Genomic DNA, 23,835 nt, shown 5'->3' on the forward strand with positions numbered 1-23,835 from the left:
TCTTCTTTTAGCTCACCTGGTTACTGCGATTTATTGAAACGATGAATACAAATAATTAATCGGACCCGGAACCACGCAATGCAAAATGTCCTAAATTTTGAGGAAATCTAATTAGAGACGGTTCCAGCGACAAGATTGAGCTCAACTAGTTTGACCTTAGCTAATGGTTTCGCTTAGCAAAATAGCTGTAGCTGTTGTCGACTTTGACTTAGTTGAATGGCAGGTTTTGGCGGGAGCGATGGCCCCTAACTAGATACACTTTTAATGTGTCATTCAATTTCACGCCACCCTACTTTCACAAAGCTAGGTTTCCAATGCGCATTACTGAGTAGTGTATTTGCTTGCGATAAGAGCTTACCGAAACATTGGGTAAGTTGTGGTTATCTTTCCCGCTATGCTAGTCTTAGCTACTTGAAACGTCCGCTGAATACGATGTACAGTAATTCCGGATATCGGTGTCACCACCTACACTCTTCAATTGTTTCTCAAAACCTAATACCAAGAAGCGCTAGGCTATGTTTGGTATAGTAAAGGATTCGCGCGCCGTTCTCTCGGTCTTATACTGCAAAAACTGGAAGAACACTATGATCTAGGTACTGTTTGACTCATCCCCCCTCAGTCTCTTGGCCCTACCCCCGCCCCAGCCACCCCACAAACCAACAACCCAGCCAAGCATATATTTGGTTTGCAAACAGAAGGAGATAATTCAATCTATCTTGTGGACAACTTATCTTGTGTTGTGGACAAGCCGTGAGGAAATATCGCAATTTCCTCTCCTGATGGCGCTGCCCTTCACCACCCTTGATGTGTTCACCGAAGCGCGCTTCAAGGGCAACCCCCTCGCAGTGGTGACGATCCCACCGGGCATGGTCTTGACGCAGGCCCAAAAGCAGGCCATCGCCACGGAATTTAACCTATCTGAGACTGTCTTTGTGCACGACGTCGAGAACCCTGCAGCGACAGGCGAGCGGCGCTTCGACATTTTTACGCCGCAGGGGGAGATACCATTTGCCGGCCACCCGACGATTGGCACGGCCGTTTTCCTTCACCCGCACGGTGTGCGGACCTTGCTTGCAAAAGTAGGGCCTATCAATATCGAGCCGGCTGCCGATGGTGCCCTCCGGGCCGCGATCCCGCATAATGTCAGGCTGCACCAGAGGCGTCTGCCTGGCCCTAACCCGGGTTCGTTCCCTACGTCCCAGGCCCAGATTGCAAGGGTGGAGCGCTTTGCGCCGCTATTCAGTATAGTCAAGGGCATGACCTTTGCGCTTATCGAGCTGCCGTCGCTCGACCTGCTGGGCGCCGTGTGGGTAGGCGCTCTACCTGAGCTGCCCGCAGAGCTTTTAGATGACGGTTGGCGTGATGGCTGGGTCACGCGGCGATACTACTTCGTCCGGCTCGGCAGCGAGTGGGTCGGCGGAAGGATAGTCCATAGGATCCGGACGAGGATGGTCAATCAAACAATAGAGGACCCGGCCACGGGAAGCGCGGCGTGCGCGCTGTCAAGCTATCTGAGCCTGCATGAACTAGAGGAGCAGTCGGTCAGCTTTGAGATCACGCAGGGTGTTGAGATGGGACGGGCCAGCAATATCCTGATTGACGTCGAGGTTAGCAAGGGCTTGGATGGGGCAAGGAAGCTGGGGACGCTACACCTTGGGGGAAGAGCGGTTCCGGTCATGAGGGGCTCCATAATGGCCTAGCGATGAACCGCTGCATCGTAAAGCCACAATATCAAGAGGGCTCCTAGGGAGTGTATTAGAACGGATGCATCCATAGCTTGCAGATAGCTAGCGATCTGCATCATGTAAACCTGAATTAGGACGACGTAGACGCTAGCAGTATTTGTTAGCCTAGATCGACAAATTTTATATGCAACTTAAAGATTATGTGTACTGTACCCGTGCGCGTAAGTATGTAGATGCTTACAAGGAGGAAAGGGCAACCACTATACCCGCGGGAATTTCTGTTTGTATATAGGGCTCGTTTCGGTCAAAAAGAGGTGAAAGTCATGTGGCCCAGGACCCATAGTTATTATTATTTTCATTGCATTACTGTATATGTAACGTCGCAGGCATAATGCTACTCTCAGTATATTCTTAATGAAGACAGGTGGGAAACAATTGAAGAGTGTAGGTGGTGACACCGATCTCCGGAAGTGCTATACAAGAGGTGAAACATACACAATTTGATTTACTTACCTCATACATTGACGTTGGGAATTAGAATCAAGAGGGGCAATCTGAAAACACTTCTACAACCGTCCTTAGTCGTACCAGATGTAAAAGAAGCCCCGTCCGTGACTATAAGAACCTAGGCCATTTTTATTATTTACCCGTAATTCTATGTTTTTATTTGCTGGCTTACCAGGTTCCAATGGCCTCCGAGCTTCACAAAATCTTGATCCTTCATGGTACATCACCTGAACACATGTGGGGCAGGAGCTAACAATTCCAGGTCACGGGCAATCGGCAGAAATCATCGAGCCGAAAGCCCGCTACGTGCGAGAAGTGTTTCGCAATTTATCAGACGACATAAAGTTTGAGTTTCAATTCTTGTCTGGTGTCTTACCAGCCTATATAGATGAGGATGACAGCAAGGACCAAAAGGTATGGGGTCATGGGGAACCAGAGCACGACAAAATTCGCGGATTGGAGAAAGCTCTTGAGTATCTTCAGTACCTCGCCCAAGACGGTCAAAAATTTTGTATGCTGAAGGTTCATCTGTGGAAAGGCTCTCTCCGCTGCTGCGGAATTCGCTAGGGTATCGCAAAGACGACGGGCAAAAGGAGTAAGAATAGGAGCAAAGTCCGCCGATAAGTGGATCTTAAAGATAAGTTCTTTTTCTCTATATTTGAATGCTTCAACTTACGGGTTTAAGCCAAAAGAGAGATGGAGAGTTGGCCTTCCAGCAAGAAGCATTATAAAATGCACCTGTCTTCTGACGGAGCGACAAAGTTCGTGCCAAGCAGACGAGCCTTGATCTTCGTTTTGAGGAGGCCGTAGACACTTTCAATGTGATATCGAGAGCTCTCGTCAATTTTTCCAGGGACAAGTGGGGTCAAGATGATAAGCTACCCAGTGTATAGGCTCTAGCTGACGCGTTATACGACTTTGCCAGCCTATGCCATCCAGATATGATAAAAAGTCATCCTTAAGGGATGTTTGGGAAGCTAGCGTTCGCAGACTTTCATGGAGATATAACCACCGTTGCGTTACCTCCATAAATGACGAGTTCCGAGCTTCCGATTCCTTCTGAGCTATATGCAGAGGCTTAAGTATCTTGATCAACTCCTCTAGTTGCCATCTGAAAGAATGAGAGTTAGCAGTCCGGACGATCTCCCTCCCCCTTATAGTCGAAGCAGCAGGAGTTACGAGAGCCCACTCGCAGATGTGCTTCCTGGCAATCATGAAGTGATGACAGCATATTACATCCCCTACCAAATGTTCCTTCCCACTCCACTTTTTCGGGTCCCCTCTCAAAATATATATATCACTTGCACAGTATATAGCACCACCATTTTATGGTCTATAATAATATAATTAAATTTCAGGGTTGCTTAATAATAGCACTTTCAAAAATTCGCTTAATATTTTGTGTAATACCCCTTAGCCTTCCGCACTGCCTTCAAACATCTTCCTATGCTCAATATTAGCGCATCTATCTTTGCCTAATCTAATGCCTTCTAAGCTTCCACCAGGCATTTTTTAAAATAATGCCAGTCTGCCTCCGACCTTCCTATGCTAATAAGCTCCGGATATAATGCAAAAAGCTTCACTTTTAACTAGCGCCATACCGGTTCAATTGGGTTCAAATCGGGTGAGTGCGCGGGCCAGTCTTCGACGTATACTCCGTGAGTTTCAAACCACTCTTGCGTGTCCTTCGCTAGATGAATCCTCGCGTTATCTTGCTAAAATACTAAATTAGGGGTATAGATTGGCATCAGACCTTTTTCGAGCGTCGAAATATACGACTTCGCAGTATAACCCCTCCCGACCGCGATTCTTTGTCCCGTTCCATAATTATTAATTCTGTTCGACCTCCTAGCCAGATTCCGGCCCAAACCATTTATGAAATATCTTTAACGTGAGCCTTAGCATTCACAAGGTCCTTACGAAGGCCCTCTAAGGTTATACGAAAGCACCATTGTGGTCCAAAGTTCGAGGTTCGTTGCACCGAACACTCGTCCGAGAAGATCCACGATTAGAAGCTTTCGCGTCGCCATTTTCGCGCAAATTTTAGCCTCTTCCTTATAAGAGGAGGCTTAATTAGTATTTTCTGTTTCGATCGCCGTTTTCCGAGTCCGAATCGCTTTAAAATTCGACGTATAGTGGAGGGTGACGGATACTAAGCTATGGCAGCACTTAGCTGTTTATAGGTCCAAAACGGATACCGACGTGCCTATAAATAGAGATAAGAGCAAGCGCGCTCACTAATAATAGCGGGACGACCGCTTTTTTCGCGATTCTCTAGCTTTTCGCCTTCTAAATAGCGTTTTAGCGTATTGTAGATTGTACGCCGAGAGCAGCCAAAGTCATTAGCTAATTGCACTTGCGTAGCGCCATTCTCGTGAGCATAGATAATAGCTGACCTTTGGGACGTAGATAGCTGCGCCGTTTTGCTACTTTTTGGTCCTAATTTCATTGCAATTGGAGCAATAGGGGAGGTGTAGGAAGAAAAATAAAATGGTGGGTTGGTTGTTGGGCCAATATAGTGGGGCGGAGTGGGAAGGAACATATGACTAGTATCTGTATATTGCGTTCCCCATCGTGTAATGACCGACGCAATAAGCGCCTTTCTATAGCCACACTTCTCAATCTGCTTTGCTTACATCCTTGCGGACTCAAGTGGTGAGTGGTGGAAGAAGACAACAACTTCAAGGGCAGACCTAAACACCTCTTACGCCCGTGGAACCTTTGAGGGCTTAGGATCGACGATATCCTTCATAATTAGCTGTAGGCCGTGAGAGCCACAAGGAATCATAAAGCAGTGTCTGAGTTCTGGGGTTGCCTCCAGTTTCTCCCAGACTGATCTCATGATATGACATGTGTCTGTCGAAATAGAATTGATCCTCTTCCAGACAACGACTTTGTCTAGCTGCAGTAGGATGCCTTAGGGTCTGTTTAAGATCCAACTACTAATAGCAGGAGGATAAGAGTCTTGTCTTCCATGTCATTAAGTTGAATAAACCACGACTTCGTAGGTGTTGTTATAGTCATCACAATCACCCGCTAAGATCGCATGTTAGTGGTCTCATCCACCATCACATTCAGGAACTAGCTTCTTTGCAGCTCCGTTAGCACCTCCTGATGTAGTCCATTGTACGCTTCATCTAGCAAATCATCCGCGACACGGCGTCGAGATGGGACGGTTGACAACAATCAATGAACAGCTGAAACAGCGATAATGTAGCAACAGCAAACAGCATATCGGGGCTTGTAGTGTCTGGAGGCGCCGATTACGCACCTAGGAACGAGGCGTCGCAATTAAGTAGTGTTTACCTCAGTTTATCAGTTGCAATATTACTATTATTATTAAATCAAGTTTATTGTACATACCGAGCCCTAAAACTATGACAGACCGAGTTTCTGAGACTGGGTCTTCTCGCGCCATGTTGGGCTACTTTCACACCCCAGTTTCCTCATAGTTCCTGGGCATTACACCCATATTAAGACAATCCGATCCTTTTCCTCGCCCCAAACCGTCTATCTATGCAGGACTTTTGAGCCAGCGCTCCTCTTTTTCCCTTGCAGAATAGGTGTTACCTGGACTGGACATAATTGGTCACTTCAGCCTGTGGTTTGCACTAGGAACCCCGTGTGAGGGGTCGAACACCCAATACGAACGCCACACAGCGTGTTCTAAGAGACCCATGACAGGAGGCGGTTCAGTCAGGACCCGGAAAATTTTCGGGCAAAGCCAGCCGGAAAATCCGCATCACAGGTATTCCGAATTGACCCGGTTTACCATGCAGAACATATTAGTAATAGAGAATCCACTTCACTGAAGCCTAAATCTCGTCTAAGCCGGCTTTGAGGAAATGTAATTGGCCATATCCAGAGCAATGCTCGTGTTGGGATTGATGAAAACAATAAGATATAAACACTACGCCTTCTTCCTCATTTCTCATCTATGTCCCTCCATCACCCTAAGGCTGTAAATTGATCTCGATTTCTCTGAAAGAATAAGTTCCCTAAAAGCAACGGGAAAAAGACGGGAAAGAGAAGGAAGCATGGCTCGAGTCCTCCTCACTGGTTTGTATTTCACTTCAAGAGTGAAATTTACGAGGGCCGAGCTTCAACTGACAGCACTACATAGGCGGCAACGGATTTCTTGCAAGCCATATTCTTGATCTCCTCTTGGCGCGAGGGTAATGCAATCCTCCCTCCCCACAACAATTGTTACCATGTTAATCTTTTATGTTCGTAGACAATCAGTGGTGACTACTGTCCGTAGTCATGAGAAGGCGGAGCAGATCCGCGAACGCCATCCATATGCATCTACCACTCAGCTAGGAGTTATCATCGTTCCTGACTTTATAAGCGCTGGTGCTTTTGATGAATGCTTCAAATCCGATGCGTCCTTTGATGTGGTCATGCACACTGCGTCTCCTTTTCGCTACTCCATAACTGATATTCAGGGAGAGCTCTTGGATCCTGCAATCATTGGGACTATTGCATTGCTGGAAGCAATTCGGAAGAATGCACCATCTATCAAGAAAGTGGTACGCTTCCCGCATCTGAGTTTACATAAAACAGAGTTGGCTTCAGTCCCCCGGCATGTTTTTAACTAGTTGCAGATCGTAACATCTTCTTTCGCATCGATCATCAACGGCTATAAAGGGAACAGCTGGGTGGATCATATTTATTCCGAGGAAGATTGGAACCCAATTACCCTTTCGGACGCTCATTTAAATCCCCTCAACGGATATAGAGGTTAGCATTCACCTCCTCGTTTGACCGATGTTCCTATATTTGAACTAAAAGCTTCGATCTAGCAAGTAAGACTTTTGCCGAGCGAGCATGTTGGGAGTTTGTTGAGAGAGAGAACCCGCCTTTCTCTCTGGTTACGCTATGTCCAACATTGATGTTTGGCCCCGTGATACACCCACTGCGCAGTCTCGACAAACTCAACACATCAAACCAGCGGATCCGTAATTTTATGGTAGGCGAATATAAAGCTGAAATCCCAGACACAGGGACATCGTTCTTCCTCTGGGTAGATGTCCGTGATGCTGCTTTGGCGCATATAAGAGCGATGGAAGCTTTAGGGGCCGTGAACCAGAGATTCTTATTGACTGCTGGTTACTTCTCCAACAAGGAGATCTGTGAAGTGATCCGAGGATCCTTCCCTGAGTACAGACCGCAACTCCCAGAACAAAACACGGGCGGTGGTGGGTATCCGAACAAAGGACTTTACGGTTTTGACAACTCCCGAGCGACCAAGAAGCTTGGCTTGACGTATCGAACCTTGTCCGCAAGCATTACTGACACTGTGATGTCGTTACAAAAATTGCAAAACTGGGAGAAAATTACTGCATAGTTTTGAATGACAACTGTTTTACTAAGTATCTTAATTTACTAGTCGTCTCATATATTAGATATGTCTCTGCTTCGGAAAATACTAGAATAAGTAAAAGTAAAAATCCAGCTTGCTATTTCTTGACCTTGGAAAAGTCTAATCCCCACAGGTGCGCAAGGTTCCTGCCCATTTACTCACATCCAACTAAGATAGATACGTAGTAGTCCTTTTTCACACTTACCATATCCGGCGCTATCTATTAAAATTACTTGAGGCCGATGTGATGAGATTTTTTTCGCGTCAATGTTGACGGTTTTGCAGGCTCAACGATGTGTCAACAAGCCACAGAGACACGCATGAATGTATTAAATTGCATAACCTCGAAAGTTTCAGCATTGTAGTCTATTTCACCGTTGGGATGTGGAATTATCAAAATGACAAATTATCTACTTTCAGTCCCATGGCTCGCCATTAATGTCTATCTGACGTTACATTCTCCACCCTCTCTGACAAACCCGTCTTAATACTTCAGGTTCTACTTGACAGTCAACGTTGGAATTGCTTGCACTCAAAGGTCTCACTATACGGCATGGTTGTTGGTACAGCCGGGCTTGGCAATCAACTCTCTCAACCAGAATCAGACAGTTGATCCAATGGCTCGCCTACTAGTTTAGCCTTCTTGCTTAAGTTGCGGAGGTTGCTTCAATTATCCGTGAACAGACGAAGGTTCAAAGCTCAACAAAGTCCAATTGAGTGCCCTTCACTTTTTGCCACAATTCAACTGTCTTCACGCCACCAGTATTTGAACAAGCACCAGGTCCTCACGAGGTGCGACAGGATGGTCAGAATGAGAAGAAAATAACCTCGTTTTCTGGTTAGAGGCGCACCGCGCACTGCCGTGGACGGCTCGCTCTCGCATATTTTGAGCAATTTCGGCTGAACCGGACTGTGGAATCCTTACGAGGAAAGAAATACCACCTTCTAAGAAAGCGGCATCTTGGTCGAGCCAGGCCGTCTGGGCGAAGCCCAGCTCGAAATGCCGGAAACACTCACGACGCCTGATAGCCACCAGCAATACGCGACACGATCTCTCGGACAGAGATTCTACTGGCCAGAATATTGACCGCTGGCTTCAGGGCATTCCAGAGACTGAATCAGATCGTTCAAAGAGCCAAGTAACTGCCTTAACGGAACATTCACTATCGTGTATGGAACAAATCCCCTGTCTTTTGCTCCTTCCCAGCTCATCTCGTCTTACAGCCCACGAAAGGCGTACGTCGAGCCACCACCGACGGGCGGAAAATCGATCACTATCCAAGCTTTGGAACCATGTACACTGGGTCAATTGCGACGCTCTTTCGTGCACTCTTCTTGACCTTGTATTCAGATGCCCTGCAACCATTATCAGCTCAGTTGTCATCTCATGTTCATGGGACCGAATGAACGAAAAAAGACATGTCAACTAGAAAAACGTACTGTCTCTGATTCACAGATCTGGGAACAGTAAGTCAGAATGGTGCAATGGAGAGAAAACGGCGGCAGCATAATAAATATCTGTGATTCGACTTACTGTACTGTGTCATACTGATGCTTTTTTAGTGTGCATGATAAGCCGGAGAGTACTATTCTTAGCTGACTGGAACTGCTGTCAGCCTCCCCAGCATGGCTATCCCCAAGATATTTCCCGACTCGAGACACCGCGGTATCTTGAGGGGTTTGCGAAGAACGGTGGTGTTTCTTCCTATTTAAAATGTCTTTCTTGTCCAGCAACTCCATGGATTCGATGGTAGACTGGCGGGGTGAATTGCCTGTTTCTAGGCAAAAACGAATAACCATTGTTACGAGAACTTGATGTCGAGATTCAAAGGTTAAGCAGGGTGCAAAGAGAAGCTAAAACCTTGAAAAAAGAAATTTATCGGCAATAGCGCCAACGGTCAATTTGGGGAACGGTCAAGTGGGGGGTGGGGGTTGATCCACGCGCCGCAAGAAGAATATTAGCCATCTCTCATACAGTAGAGGGCCTAGGCTCTGCTCCACGCGAATCCATAGAGAGTACCCATTCAGCAAGCGAATCCTGTTCTAATTGTGTCAATTTATAACCATGCCCGCGTGTATCAGCGCGTGAGGTTCTTCCGGTGGTGCGCGCTTGAAGCGTGGCGAAGGGATGGCACTTTGTAATGAGGTATTCTTCTGTCAGGGTGAGGTCTTCCACAGCGGACGGGTAGTCCTGGCACAGGGGTACATTCACTAGATTCCTTGTAGAGGACTGAGGAATAATGTCTCGATTGAGTGAAGTGTAACATGGTGAGTAGAGATCCTAAGTGTCTTAATGCCGGCCGTAGGAATCAAGTGTTCTAACTAATAGTAGTAGTAATGGATCGTCCTTAACAACATGATAGACATTAGCGTCGGGCATAAATTTCCTACATAAGCAATAGATGGGTCGGGTGCCACCAGCAGTGGGTAGACACGTCCAATAATATGACGACGAAGGGGTAAAAGTAAAGCCATGGGAAGCATAAAAATGAACCATATTGACTACCGGGTTACTTCCTCTATAGTACTAGCACAATCTTCGACATGAAAGAGATGTAGACTAAGGCCGCGGAGGAAAAGGAAGAAAGGGAGGGGGCTTGGATCAAGCCAGATCGCCAGATCTCCCCACCCGTTTAGATACCTTCCTAGAACATTGGAAGGTGTTATAAGGGAATTTACAATACCGATTACCACGAAAGCCTGACACGTTCATCCGAGAATCTCCTGAGGAACGGGAAAGGAAAATATCATTGGAGATTATTCTTGGCAGCTTTGCGGTAGCTTCGCATGTGGATTCTGTCCCAGGGCCAGCATGAACGTCGGACCAGAATCTCAGATCTCGGCACAGTAGAGACTTACCTGGCAGTAGGGAGTGACACCCCATTCCCCTTCCAACTCCCGCCAAAGCCTCATTGAATTGATCTGACAATTATATAGGGGATATTGTCATTTAGGAAACAATCGGCCAGACAATGATGCTCACAGCCGTCGTAACCGCCTGCGTCCCAACCCTCTGCCACATCTTCGCGGCCTACACTCTAGCCTGACCACAACCTAGATCCCTAATAGGATCGAGCTCGAGCTCCTGTAGACCAAGGCTCAAAATGTCGAGATGCATGAAGCCGAAGACATGGAGTTGGCGATGCCCTAATTACGGGGTAATTAATTCGGGTTGTTGATGCCTTTCTAGAAATTGAAGTTCAGCTAGTGGTTCATGAGGAACGGTGGTGACTTAATTTTACTAAGGGGCTGCACACTAAATGGAAGTACCTAGCGTTCATGACCGCCGATTCTCGGGGCATGTAGTATTGCCAAGAAATGCATGCATTTTTACCGAATAATGCATTGGAAATACAATTACTACGCCTTTACCTAGATAGGTTTAGCGTACATTTGCTGGGGTCCAATTATTAAATATGGGGGTCCTTTTATTGTCTCCCTATTTCTATTGCTACCCTTTTGTGATTCACTAGTGAGTGTTACGGTGCATGACGGGCAGAAAATGGCCTGGTCGGAACATGTGACCGAGAGCTTTTTTTCTAGGGCAATGTATACTTAGCTTCTTTCCTCCCTCGTGCCTCTCACGCCGAGTTAATCATCAATACATGGCCTCTTCCATCTCTTTGTGAAGAATCGCCAAGCAGTCCCCACCCCCCAAATAGTTATCAATCATAGACACATATCTGTCTGACAGGCCCACATCTTTGTTATATCAAAAGACACCGTGTTCGATGGAATATAAGCGCTGCGATCCGCAGGTACCGCTTCGCTCTTGCAAACGTATGAGCCATACTTACTGTCACTGCTTGTTCCCTTGATGTTATCACCATCTATTGTGAAAGTCGAAGTCTGACCGCAAAAGGTTGCTTTCGCTCCATCGACCATGCCACCCTTATTCCACGTGCCTTTGAGATACGCAGCCTCATTATCAGTTGTGACCATCATTGAGTTCCACTTGTGACCCTTCTCGCATGTGAATCCAATAGGACATTCGGAGGCTGACCAGTAAACCATTGCAAGGGTAAATCCCGTGGAGGTAGACTGGCTGGTTGAAGACGTGGTAGTTTTTGTGGACGTAGTTTTGGTGCTGGTAGTCTTTGGCGTAATTGTGGAAACTGTCAGGGCCGGGGTCACTCCGCAGACAAGGAACGTGGATTTGGCCGCATTGGTCTTCGTGGACAGAGACACGCCGTATCCTCCATTACATGAACAATAAGAAGAGGAGCTGGTAGTCTGAATAGCACAAGAAGTAGCCGAGATAGCAGTGGCGGTGGTCTTTGTAGTGGCGGTGGTCAAAGCGACGCTTGGTGCCGTAGCTGACGCAGTGATGGTTGTGCTGTTTATCATAACAGGATCCATGGATGTATACAGCGGGTTCAACGAGGACGCTGCAGAGTAAGCGTCGGATGTTAGAGCATCATCTGACTCGTAAAGTAAAGTGGATGGCCAGCCGTCTGCATCCACGGTGCCGAGCGAGAAGGCAGTGAACCCGGTAGGCTCACAGCTCATTGTGAGAGACGTGCAAAGGGTTACACAGGCTGTATCCGACTCTTGTGCGCAGGCATAGTCGCAAACAGTCGTGACAGTAGGTGTGGCAGTTGCGCTACATGATTCAGAAGTGGAAGACTCTTCTTCATCGGAGCCACCACCCCCACCGTCTTGAAGACATTCTCCTAAAAGCAGGAAGAACTAAGTCAGTGTCCTGTATGATAGAGAAATGGTAATCTCGTTGATTGAATTTACCGTCACCGCATCCAGGGCCACACCCAAGGAGACCACAGCCACCGCCGCAAAAGCCGAGACCACAGCCTCCATCGCATCCAAAGAGTCCACATTCTCCACTGCATCCAAACAGAGCACAATTTATAGATCCACAGCCACTCAGGTCAGAACCTGAACTACACCCTCCATTTGAGGGTGCTTCTCCGTCAGAATACGTGAGTATAGGAACAGACGTCCCTGGGGGTTGAATTGACGTCGCCGTGGCCTCCGGAGCTACTGTAATAACGTGCGAGCTGGTGAAAAAGCTTGCAGTGTCGGCAGTGTATGTGTTGCTGGTCATGGCAGCGGTCGTGGTTGAGGCAATAGCAACGCCTAATCGAGGTTAACGATATCCAGAGCGTCTGCTCCTCGACAACTCACAATAGTATTCATCAACCCAAAGCCCCGAGCAATCTGATCCAACGGCCGGATTCCATTCCTATGATGAGTGAGTCAGATACCACTATACATTCTTTTAGACACCGCAAAACATACGACGAATTGTGCTAGTGTAATGCTGTACACACTGGCAATTCCATAACATCCATCGCCTGAGACCGCTTGATAAAACTCTTTGCAATCAGATACGATACCGCTCTGGACAGCAGCAGGTGTTGCGACTGATGCAGTAGCTGATGGTACGGTAGCATTTGCCGCACTTGTTGTTGTTGTGGAGGCCGCGGCCAGGATGGAGGTGTAATCAGTGTGGAAAAGAGGGAAGGTAGCCTCAGTGCCAGGCAGAGTTAAACCAAAGGTGGGTGGAGCAATGCTCTGCTTGGGGCTCAAGAAAGCATCTCCACCGGTGCTCGTAACAGTGATAGGCCAGAATGGGATCTCATCGATGATGAATGGAGAGACAGCTATTATCGTCGTCTTGGTCAATGTGGCTCCGTCTGAGCTTGATGCAATGGTAGTCGTATAATCCGGCCAGGAAATTGTTGCCGGAGTAGAAAGTGGGAATGGAGGTAGGATAATAGTGCAAGGCGGCTCGCAGGAAATCTCGTTGGTACCATTGGTCCAGAGATCAGGTCCGATATAAATATCTTCACTTCCTCCATCAGAACCATCGTCACCCGGGAATATACTAGTTTCCCCAGTCAGACCATCTGCCGGAAAAAAGATTAGTATTAGAAAAGGTAAGAAATATTTGAAAGGTTCAACTCACTGGTTGCAGTCCCATCGATGTCCAAACTGACAGCCCAGACCATTGTTCTGAAAAAGGTTGGTGAGCACATTATCTATAACATTTTTGGAGAATAGCATCTCACGTACCCTCCAATACAGTGGGAATTCGCGTAGTCCATCTTGGCATCAAATGAAACCCAGTTATCATAGCTGACCCATTGGTTGTCATCAAAGGTAACGATCTGTACCGCAGCAGCTTCATCGTAGGTCTGCGTAGCTCCGCGACTCTCATCCTTCAAGATTGCTTCAATTTCCGAGAATGAGAGCGTACCAACACTGTTCGTACAAGGCCCCGCATTACCTGTCAATATAATGTCAGAATCTGCTTTCAACGTAGCCTTCCAGCGTCGATGTGGCTTGGTTCCTGCGAAGGGAAGGGTTACATACCAACCGACGAAAAAGGACATCCTGCAGTGACACAAGACGTATCATTCAGAGTGAAACCTGCGAAGTTGTGGGTTTAGCACACTTGAATTCTTTCTTCGGGAGTCGAATTCACTTACTTCGGCCGTAGAAGCCCAGCCCCATAGTGACCTGAGAAGGTTCAATATCATTTCGCCACAAAAGATCCATCGCCATTTTGATTTCCGTCAGGTTGGTATGTGCGTTAACAATAGAGCCGATCCAAGGATCATCTGCATCCCAACCACCGTCTAAGAAAATAATCAGCCTCGAACGCTTTGTCTGTGCTGTATGCACGGAGTGTTAATACGTACGGAGGTCATAGGTCATCATGTTGAACTGCACAAACAGAGTCAGCTCATCAACTAGTATAGTTCTATCGAAACTTCAACACGCACCCAGTCCACACATCTTGCCATGCTCACGATATCAAAGTCCTTAAGATACCAGTAACTGCTGGGCAAAGTGATAGTCAATCCATAGCCTTTGTCTGCACCATCAAGTGCGGAGCGGAGGTTCGCCAAGAAAGTGGGATAGTTGTCATAATCGGCGTCTGATCCACCGCGGTCTGAATCGACTGGATATTCCCTGTTGCGCCCTCGTTAGATAAAGCATCTTATAAGCAGGCCTCAATACGTACCAGTCCAAGTCGACACCATCAAAACCGTATGTTTCCAAGAAATTCAACAGTGAATCAAAGAAGGTTGATTGCTTGGATTTGGATGCTGCGAGTTCAGAGAAAGTGCTGGCAGATGATCCTGGGTCGTTGAAGGACCATCCTCCAATAGAAATCCATACTTTCAAGCCAGCCTTGCGCTTTTTCAACGCAGTGACGCGACTATAGAGATTCTGTTGAGAGGTCTCCATCGGTGTAATGGTGTAAAGATCGGGGTCAATATACAGGAAGGCGAAATTGAGGTGTGTGTACCCGCCGATTGGAATGTCTTCCGGTGGCATAGTATCACAGCTGCGCTCAGCGTTCCATCCTTCATAATATGCAATGGTTCTTTTGGTGGCCGAAGTTCCATCGCATACGGGCTCAGCCACACTACTGTCGCCACAAAAGTCTGTGGTTGTTCCGCAGAAGCCATATTCGCTGCAACATACATTTAAAGGGCAGTTCTCTGATGCAGCATAGTCAGAGCCTAAATCAGAAGATCGAAAAACATTAGGTGATGCTCAAAAGAATGAAACGCTCTTTCACGGAGGATAGACCATACCCCAACTGTCACCCCAGCCTGGGTAGACACCAGGATCACATTCGGCCAACTGAGAACAAGTGCCATTGGTACTGGCAGCAGCGATGCAGTTATCAGATGAACAATAGTCTGGGCCGTAGCCGCAAACGTTCGACAACTTAGAACAACATCCTTCGGTACATTGATTGTCTGAACTGCACGAAATATCGTCACACAAGCCAAAGATAAAGAAAGAAATAAAAGAAAGTATAAGACAGAGTCGAATATTCTGCATAGTTCCCGAAAGGATGTTTCAGCGAAACACCAGGCCGTATGTGAACAGAATATTCACACAGGAAAAGGAAAAGGGCGTCTGCGAGCAAAGACTCGGACACTTCCACGCCTCCTACTCTTTATACTAGAAATACAATGTCGACCTCCGTCTAGTCGCGTTTTCAGTGTTTGTATTTTTCAACAAAAATCTAGATATTCTTCGGGAGTCTAGGTAGTCGGAAATGAGCCCAGGAGTATACTAAAATTGAAGCTAGTATAGATACGGAACAGTTACCCTCACGGTGGGGCCCATCGGGCGTCGTCCGACACATCAAGAACCGCTTTCCCCACCTACCTGTTCCTTCCAGGCCATAGAAAATTGTATCCTGCGCGGAAGTTACTGATATTTCCCGTTTATTATATAAAAACTACGAATGTTGGAATACTGTAATTGAAGATGAAGATGAAGATGCTTCAGGTCCCTTTCCGATATCTAATTATTTCAATCCCCTGCCGCCATTCCGTATAGAACTTACCGTTAGAAGCTAGCACAACGCTGGCAGACCCGCTCCTGAAAATTGGAGCTCCTCGCTAAAGATGTAGCCCTGCGGGCCTTATAACTTTCATTCGACATCAAGCCATCGTTTGCAGGTTTCTTCCCTGGCCATCCGGAGAAACGCGGTAATTTCCGAGCCCCTGGAATAGTTGCTCAAGCTTTGCCCGCGCTAGCCACTAGTAGCGTGGAAAAAGCTGCTCTTGGCATGGATTATAGACACATTCACGGTCTTGGCCTTCGCGCTAATTGACGCTAAGCTTCGATTTCCGGAGCGCCACTTCCCATTCTTGGCACCTCTTAAAGGCTATTGTCTCGAATATTTATGCAAATTGCACGGAAGGACTAGTACGGATGATGGGAATGATTACGCACGAACCAAGCGCTGTGAGGAGGCAAAGACTACTTGAGCGAGAGAAGGTGAGGTTAAAGCCTACACTGAAACAAACAATAAACACCACTCACCTGAGGGTTGGTGGCCTCTTGATCCTTAGCTTCCCTGGGATCACGACTACTTTCATGCGCATAATGTGTGCCTTATCTTCGTATCTGCCTTGCCCTCATGCGATGCCAAGACTAATCGAGGGGTGCCAACACTAACGAGAGAGACGCTAGTTGTTTCATTTTGGGTGAAAGGAGGATAAATAGACTATGGTGATGGCTTTGTGATCCTTTTAACCCGTTATGGCTGTATGTCCGGAACGACCACTGATGTTTGGGGAAGTGGCCGGGCCAGTACCTGATTTTGTATACAACTCGAGAATCTGTAATTTGGCGTGACATTTAGAACGAAGTATTACCAGCCTTCGTATAAATGCCGCACTGTATAGTTACTCAATTTTCTAGTGGGCTAGATCAGGCTTTGGCATTGGTCGAATGGGGCATCAGTCGTCTTGGATTGTGGGATTTGGCTGCAGCATATAAATCAGGTCTATATTCCGGCTTGGGTTAATCTCACTGTCCTAACATTCTTTTTGTCGCTCAATTTGCACTTGATTTTCGAGATTGGTCAATTCTTTCTTTTCTCTTCTGGTTGCTCTCGTTACACCCAATTAACACTTCGCTATTTGCATTATGAAGAGTTGCCCACAGAAGTCCACACGGTGGTTGCTAAATTGGGTTGGCCTACTCTGCGTTATCGGTCAATGCCATGCTTTGGATGTCTTTAGTCGCTTTCGCGTCGAACAAGGCCAGGGCCTTATCACACGGTCTGGAACAAATGGCTACGGCGGCTCTTGCTATGACATCGATGCAGACCTGAGTGCTATATATACCGAGGCAATCGATATGGCGCAGGTAGCTTTGGATGCCCTAAACAATTATGCCACCAGTGCCACTGTGCGCGCGAGTGTACAAACATTCTTCGGAATAAAGCCGGACTCATCATCACCCGCTACAGTCTCGGCCTCTGACGCTCAATATTTCACAAACGTTAAAAGTGAGTTTATTTATGTTTTCCCATTTGGCCTACCTGATTTCTGTCTCTAAGACAGGAACGGCTTTCATGTCTATCCCCAATGCGCTCTGTACCCATTGTTTAGAGGTGATATGAACCTAACGTTAACATTGTATTGATAGATACTTTCGAAAAGATTGTTGCATTCTCTACGCAGTCAACGGGTCAGACACCAGGTCTTTTCTGTGACGACAGCTGGCGTTGGAAGACACAGATGATGTATGCATCTGATGGGAAAATGACTAGCACGTCGGTTTATAGGGAAACAGGTAAGTTTGTCTGGACGACCAACTTTATAAGCGCTACTGCCTTCCTTGAAATGACCTTAACCTCTTGATCCCTAAATAGGGGGAGATAAAACATGGAACTGGTGGTCTCCCTTGTACAAAAAACATGTGGGCAGCGGGCCCGGATGTCTACAGAGTGCTACGTCCGTTACACTTGGTTTCACAATTCATGTGGACGGGGCCCGATCCATTACACTCTGTCCAAGCAGCTTTTCTTACCCTAAACGAAAGGATTCCTTAAGTGCTTGGCGTTCAGGCGAGAAGATCATCGCCGAGGGAATACCACTGCGAGCAGCTCTATCTATCCCTGCTACCTTTATGCATGAGCTATCTCATTATGTCACCGTTGGCGGTAAGTCAAATCAATTCTGCACTACCAAAGTTCGCCACCAAGAGTAATAATGCTTATGAATTTGGTTAAATGTAATAGCTGTCACGGATGTTCCGTTCACCACCGCCAGCGGGGCCAAAACGACGGCTTATGGACCGGAGAATGTCAGTCTACTAGCCAGGTCATCGACAGATTTCGCCACCAAAAATGCAGATAGCTATACTTGGTTTGCTACTGCTATGTATCTTGACCAATGCGACTGGTCACGAACAATATGCGCTAAAAGCACCGCCACAAGCACTGTCACTGCTCGTTCGGATAATCACACTAGCTCCTACGTTTCCGGCTTGCGAAGCTTTAAGCGAAGAATATTGTTTCCTCGTCTACCAATAGACTTTGAAAGTGGGCTGGTGTGAGAATCTTTACATGAATCTCCTATGCAGGAGACGAAAAGCTAGGAATCAAAGATCTCACATTTATTCCTTCTTCCTCTCTTCTCTGCTCTTCTCATTTCTTCTATAAGTCAGGTGTTTCATCATCCAAACCACATAGCATCTTCCAGTACGCCTCCTGATCTGCAGTCTCGGGCATGATGATAGGAAGTGAAGGGCCTGGCGGTATACACGCGTTCTCTGGTACATGTTCCACAACCTCCAAGAATCGGACGTGTCGGGATTCAAATCCTATCATTCCAAGCTTTTCCAAATCTTCTAGAAAATGCTCCATAACTTCCCAAACTTCCCGTCCATTACGGATTCGTCTGCCCCATCTCAATTCCTCTTTGTAGTATTGTTCTGCCTCTTCATCCTCGAATTCGAAAAAGTAAACCAAACGTTGAGCAGGCTGTCCACAGTATTCAACTTTTCCCTCTATCCATCCACGCCTCTGGGAAAGAAATCCTACCATAGGATGTTGAGATCGATATCCTTTAAGTTCCCAGTTAACCTCTTCGGGCCATTGCGGTAGCCCTATAAGTCTTTCTAAAGAGGCTATAGTAGCATCATCCAAGTCCACCGGAAGATAGACAGTCAAGACCTCGTAGAGCTTTTGTGGCGGAGAAATAGGGTTGGCACGTATTATCTGGTCATAGCTAGCGCAATTAATTGGCCAGACAAGTTCTCTTTCCAATGAGCGGTGTGTAAGAACTTTTTCTAACTCTAGAAATAGTTCCGATACCAGAAACTCCTCTCTAGCTGCGCTATCCTGCCACTCTGTTATTCAGTTAGATATATAGAGTCTGGCATATTTGTCAGGCGTAGAGTCCTATACTAACCGATCATCAACCACTCGATGTTGGTTAGCTCGCGTGGACGACCACGCGCAACAACCTGGCATCCTTTCTGTTGACGTAGTTCTCGTAAGAGACAGAAAAGCCTGTCACTGTCAGGAATGACACCATCGGCTGTGTCTTTAAGTGATAGCCATTCAAGCAATCTGCCGTGTCGAGATTTAAGTGATGTTTCACTTTCCCCGGCATCGCTAGTGGCGGATAAGGTGCTCGGCTGCGCGGCTTTCGCCTTAGTGATCTTGGACTTCGTGGTCTTTGGCTTAGTAGGTTTGGCGTCGGTAGATTTAGCCTTGGTGGTGTCGGCCTTGGTATGATTTAATCTCGTGCTTCGCTCTGCAGCGCGCGTGGCCGATCGAGTGACAGGCATGCCTTAACAAGCTGACGAAATAGCCGTGTAGTCTGAGCTAGAGGAGTAAAAGACAAGAAAATAAAGAAAAATCAACTGGCGGTGTCGAGAGGGAAGAGAAGAAAAGCGACAAGGAGTGAGATTTGAAGAGGTCGCAACTCCGCTCCGTACTTAGCGTGGAACGTGGAAAATCTCTCAGAGCCTGTTCTGGGGTGGCTTTCAATTTATACAGTCGACGATCCCACTTCACCGGGCCACTTGCTCCTAGAGGGAGCTAGAGTTATGACCGGCTCCACTTCGGAAATTTCGCAATTTTACAGCAAGTACTGTACTATTTTTCTCGCTGTATAGCCACTTACGATCCTCTACGGCAGTTCACAGTCGCCATTACCCCCGTATATCGAGACTTTACCGGTATTCCTAACCCCTCTTTATCATCACGCTTTGTGAAACCGCCCCTTTATATGCAGAACAAAATGCACTAAGTGGTATCCATCTTCTCATTGTACATGTCATCAGGGAGTTCCTCTCCCTCCTCGAGTTCCGATAGCTGGCCCTTAGAGTCTACAGAGACCTCGCCTTCATCGATCGTATCGGCATCGTCGGCCCTATCACCCTGTGTACTGATGACTCGTTCCTAATAGCGGCTATATAGCTCTATGTCGCTTTCGCCCTTTAAGGGGCCTATCAGTAGAACCAGGTATGATAGGGGGCTTATCGTTAGGAAACTCGATATCGAATTTATGTACAATAGCCTCCTATTGTAGAACAGTCACATCCCGGTTGTCCTCGGCAGACACCTTTGGGTATTCCTCAAGTTCTATCTTAAGGTGCACCCTAAGCAATACGCATCTTGCGATTAAGAATTTGGGTTCCTACATCATCCTCCTTTCTGTCTAGCCAACTTTTCTGCGGGTCGAACGATTCCTCAGGTTCAGATATGTGCTTATAAAAGGACTAGAAATAGTACTTTTTGTAAGCACTGTGGGCATCCGCATGCCACATCTGCTAGATCTGAAGAATCAGCCATGTACAGGCGAGGAACCGTAAGTCACTAACATTCTCAAATCCGATATAAGCCGCGAGTGGACCCTCCGCGCCTTAAAGGCTGAGCATTGGCGCTTCCAAGTGGAAGATATTTATAGGGCCACCTTGAAGGCCCTTTGTACGGGAACTGGGCTTGCGGGGTGTTGTGTCCTTCTTGTTCGCCGCTTTTTTGTTAGCCTACTTGTATGATTAGCAAAAGGAGGCCTCGTGTGGAAACGGATTTCTGTGTTCCACCAGCATATTGGAGCCACCTTCAATAGAACCAGATCCGCTGTGCTTGCATTTCACTCCATCCGGGGGAGCTGAGTTACCGGGAAAATCCTGGAAGCCGATATCAGTATTGGTTGTAAATTTGGGTCATCGCCATCAGTAGTGACTCACCGGAGACACTTCCATGCTCATGCGGTTGGATAGAGATGGTAGAGGGTAAGATTGAGCCCGAGTCGGAAGGTAAGCTCGGAAGGTAAGCTTTAGAGGCTGAATAGAGTCCACCTAGATATTGAGAATGGGTTAGTAAAGTGAGGCGAAGAAAGCGAAACTGATCCTGAAAATAAAGTGGCAAAACCTTAGTTCTAAGGATAATTCTGAGGATAATTCTGAGGATAGTCTAAGGATAGTTCGATTTGAACTAAGTAGCTAGAGAGGGGGATTTAGGATAGCAATATATAGGGAATGCACTAAAAGATAGCCCACGGGAAAAAGAAACGATACTCTCTTCGTAGGATGGCTAGATCATAGATTTAAATGGTTGACTAGGAGGATCAGGGTTACTAACGTGGGGGAAGAAAAGGATCCTCAGTTTTGAGGATAGCTAGGACCTAGACTGAGTAGCTGGACAGGGGAATTCGGGACAGCAATGTATGGGGAATGCACTGAAAGAAAGCGCACGGGAAGGAAAATGATTCTCACTTATGACGACAGCCGGAGATCGGTGTAGTGGAGGCGTCAAAGCTGTGGGAAGAAGTAATCCAAGGTCAGATCCGGGCTCATGCAAGATATATGCTTCAGGGGAGTATAGGAAAATCCAACCTTGCAATGCTTTGGCTTAGTAGAGCGGATGGAGAGAACCTGGAGGAAGAAAAGATCAAACGTCAGATCTCGGGTCATTATCTCCACATGCAAGGAGGCCGATGAACTGTGAGCGAGGAGCGGCAAATGTCGGTTGGATCTCCGAAGCATCCAAAATGCCGAGTCTATCGTTGAAAGTATTAGTCCCTGCGTTTTAGCGGTCATTCTGTTACTGTCTCATGGGTGCCCAATTCAACTCCTCAGCGGTGACTGCCGTTTTGGTGGGAGCGTATAAGACCTTCCAGAGCACTGGAGATGCCGTGGCGTGGCGCGCGAATGCCCTGGGAAAGCCAGCAATGACCCAGCTCGCTATGGACCGGGGCCTTTGCATGGGCTCCTTGTGTATCGCCATCCAAGCACTGCTGGTGGTCACTCTCATCAGTTACCACGATTCCACCATCGGTAGGGATTTTCCCGACTCGGAGAAGCCTCAGACTGAAGTGAAGAATTGATGCCGAGTCGTGTTGTGAGCCCCGGAGGATTCGAACTTTCACCTATGCAATTGAAGAAGTAACGAACAATAATAGTCTTCCGCTCCGAGCAAGCCGGTTTCATTCGCTTGTAGAACATGACTACGTATATATACACGGCAGGAGACCTGCCTGTAGACTCGAGACCCGATCAGATCCATTATCTTACCGAACGCATTTCTTCAGCACCGCGCTCTCCAACAGAAGCTTGGTGTATTGACGGTGTGCCCAAGCCATCTTGTCATCCATTGGCGCCGCTTCAGCCTTGCCAAGACCCTGGTAGAAACAACTCTTGAGGGAGAACTCGGCCACACCCTGCTCCTGCTTGACAACGGCACCAATCTCGAAGAGTCCATCAGAGGGACGAACATCACGGATGCGAGGGGAGGAACCGCAGCGGACAGTGATGCGGTCCTCGGTCTTCTCGACGACTTCGAAGTGATCGGTGATGAGGGTACCGACCTCGTAGTTGCTGGAAAGTAGGTCCGATCGCTTCCAGAGGTGGTCGGCGGTCTCGGGGCCCCGGTACTTTTGATCCAGGTAGGCGCGCTGGGGAATGTATCCTGTGCAAACTCGAGTCAGAATCTATTCAGCAGAAGCTCCAGGGCTTCGATCGGGGCTTACCCATGCCACCCCAGACACCGGCGCAGAAGGCCTCCACCAGCTTGCCCTTGTTCTCTAACAGCTCTGGTTTGATTTTGTCTAGGGGAATCCGGCGGACACAGACATCGTGCAGGGTAGGATTGCGATTGGGGTTAAACTTGTTGAAAAGGGCCGATTGGAAGATTGGATCAGAGGTGTCCATGGGCTCAAACACGTCATTGCGCGTGGCACCCCAGAATACGCCGACCGAGGCGACAGTACCGGCGGCGGAAACCTTCAGTAGACGACTGAAAAGACCCATGGTGTTAGATTAAGAGGAGGGGAGGGGCAGAGAGGGCAGAGAGGGCAGAGAGGAAGTATTGGGTAGCTCGGAGAGCTCGGGGAGCTCTCCGAGTCTTGGCGGCGGAAACTGACTCCCGCGTCAACTTTGCATGCTATGGAGTACAGCAAGCCAACTTTTCAGCTTGGAAGAGTCCAAGTTGAGGTATCTAAGATATTACAGATATCTCAGATATCTCATTGAACTGCTGAGGGGGCTTAACGCCTGCCTTCCCCACAAACTCGGCTTCTCCTACCCCAGACTCTTGACCAATCCATTGACCTCCATTGGGCCTCAGTCGACCACTTATCATCTGGTATGCCTCTACATGTTTTCTGAATTCAAAAAATGACGATAAATTCGGCAATCCCGACTGATCGACACGATGGTTGAAGGACTACGGTATCTGAACTCCCCAACCTCTTCCACCAGGTTGTATCCAAAAGATTGAATCTACGCATCTGTGCCAACCGAAGTTGAGCATGATCTTGTCCAGGGCATGATATTGGTGGCTTCAGGCCACACGCTAGCTGATATCGTGTTATATCCTTACGATTGCCGTGGGTGTCATCATCATTGTCGCTATTTTCACCATCAGAGAAACCTCTTATTACAAGCGACATGTCAGTTCCTCCCTGATGAACCGATCGCAAATTCAGTGGATGTCCTTGACAGTGGGATTCAATCGGGACGCATCATTCATTCAGGCTCTCT

General features: G+C 47.4%; 6 protein-coding genes across 6 annotated transcripts, besides 2 other annotated features; 3 read left to right on the forward strand and 3 right to left on the reverse strand.

Moving 5' to 3' along the window:
* Positions 1–779: 779 nt before the first annotated feature.
* Positions 780–1,700, forward strand: PENARI_c018G06855 (PhzF family phenazine biosynthesis protein; the record flags this gene model as incomplete). Its single annotated transcript, XM_022634590.1, has 1 exon — positions 780–1,700. The coding sequence occupies one exon, from the start codon at positions 780–782 to the stop codon at positions 1,698–1,700; it is 921 nt and encodes a 306-aa protein (XP_022485509.1).
* Positions 1,701–5,494: 3,794 nt separating this feature from the next.
* Positions 5,495–5,498: a sequence feature (Short protein (PENARI_c018G01898, OGE50033.1) was converted to a misc_feature.).
* An 80-nt stretch (positions 5,499–5,578) lies between these two features.
* Positions 5,579–5,610: a sequence feature (Short protein (PENARI_c018G01898, OGE50033.1) was converted to a misc_feature.).
* A 619-nt stretch (positions 5,611–6,229) lies between these two features.
* On the forward strand, positions 6,230–7,539 carry PENARI_c018G11257 (uncharacterized protein; the record flags this gene model as incomplete). The annotated part of the gene is made up of 4 exons (XM_022634667.1): positions 6,230–6,251; positions 6,316–6,367; positions 6,427–6,721; positions 7,144–7,539. 4 exons carry the CDS (start codon positions 6,230–6,232, stop codon positions 7,537–7,539), a joined length of 765 nt encoding a protein of 254 aa, XP_022485492.1.
* Positions 7,540–11,223: 3,684 nt separating this feature from the next.
* PENARI_c018G09072 (uncharacterized protein) lies at positions 11,224–15,685 on the reverse strand (the record flags this gene model as incomplete). Its single annotated transcript, XM_022634628.1, has 14 exons — positions 11,224–12,243; positions 12,298–12,395; positions 12,457–12,648; positions 12,697–12,754; positions 12,811–13,421; positions 13,481–13,527; positions 13,588–13,801; positions 13,888–13,944; positions 14,004–14,153; positions 14,217–14,241; positions 14,301–14,490; positions 14,543–15,047; positions 15,123–15,230; positions 15,649–15,685. 14 exons carry the CDS (start codon positions 15,683–15,685, stop codon positions 11,224–11,226), a joined length of 3,312 nt encoding a protein of 1,103 aa, XP_022485548.1.
* A 1,295-nt stretch (positions 15,686–16,980) lies between these two features.
* PENARI_c018G04463 (uncharacterized protein) lies at positions 16,981–18,396 on the forward strand (the record flags this gene model as incomplete). Its single annotated transcript, XM_022634540.1, has 4 exons — positions 16,981–17,344; positions 17,485–17,631; positions 17,906–18,001; positions 18,080–18,396. 4 exons carry the CDS (start codon positions 16,981–16,983, stop codon positions 18,394–18,396), a joined length of 924 nt encoding a protein of 307 aa, XP_022485649.1.
* Positions 18,397–19,064: 668 nt separating this feature from the next.
* On the reverse strand, positions 19,065–19,635 carry PENARI_c018G04350 (uncharacterized protein; the record flags this gene model as incomplete). The annotated part of the gene is made up of 3 exons (XM_022634539.1): positions 19,065–19,070; positions 19,157–19,191; positions 19,254–19,635. 3 exons carry the CDS (start codon positions 19,633–19,635, stop codon positions 19,065–19,067), a joined length of 423 nt encoding a protein of 140 aa, XP_022485560.1.
* Positions 19,636–20,715: 1,080 nt separating this feature from the next.
* On the reverse strand, positions 20,716–23,103 carry PENARI_c018G04787 (uncharacterized protein; the record flags this gene model as incomplete). Its single annotated transcript, XM_022634552.1, has 6 exons — positions 20,716–20,838; positions 20,896–20,982; positions 21,043–21,153; positions 21,752–21,854; positions 22,369–22,762; positions 22,824–23,103. The coding sequence occupies 6 exons, from the start codon at positions 23,101–23,103 to the stop codon at positions 20,716–20,718; spliced, it is 1,098 nt and encodes a 365-aa protein (XP_022485541.1).
* Positions 23,104–23,835: the final 732 nt, after the last annotated feature.

The sequence above is a fragment of the Penicillium arizonense genome (assembly GCF_001773325.1).
Source record: "Penicillium arizonense strain CBS 141311 chromosome Unknown PENARI_contig018, whole genome shotgun sequence".
NCBI lineage: Eukaryota > Fungi > Ascomycota > Eurotiomycetes > Eurotiales > Aspergillaceae > Penicillium > Penicillium arizonense.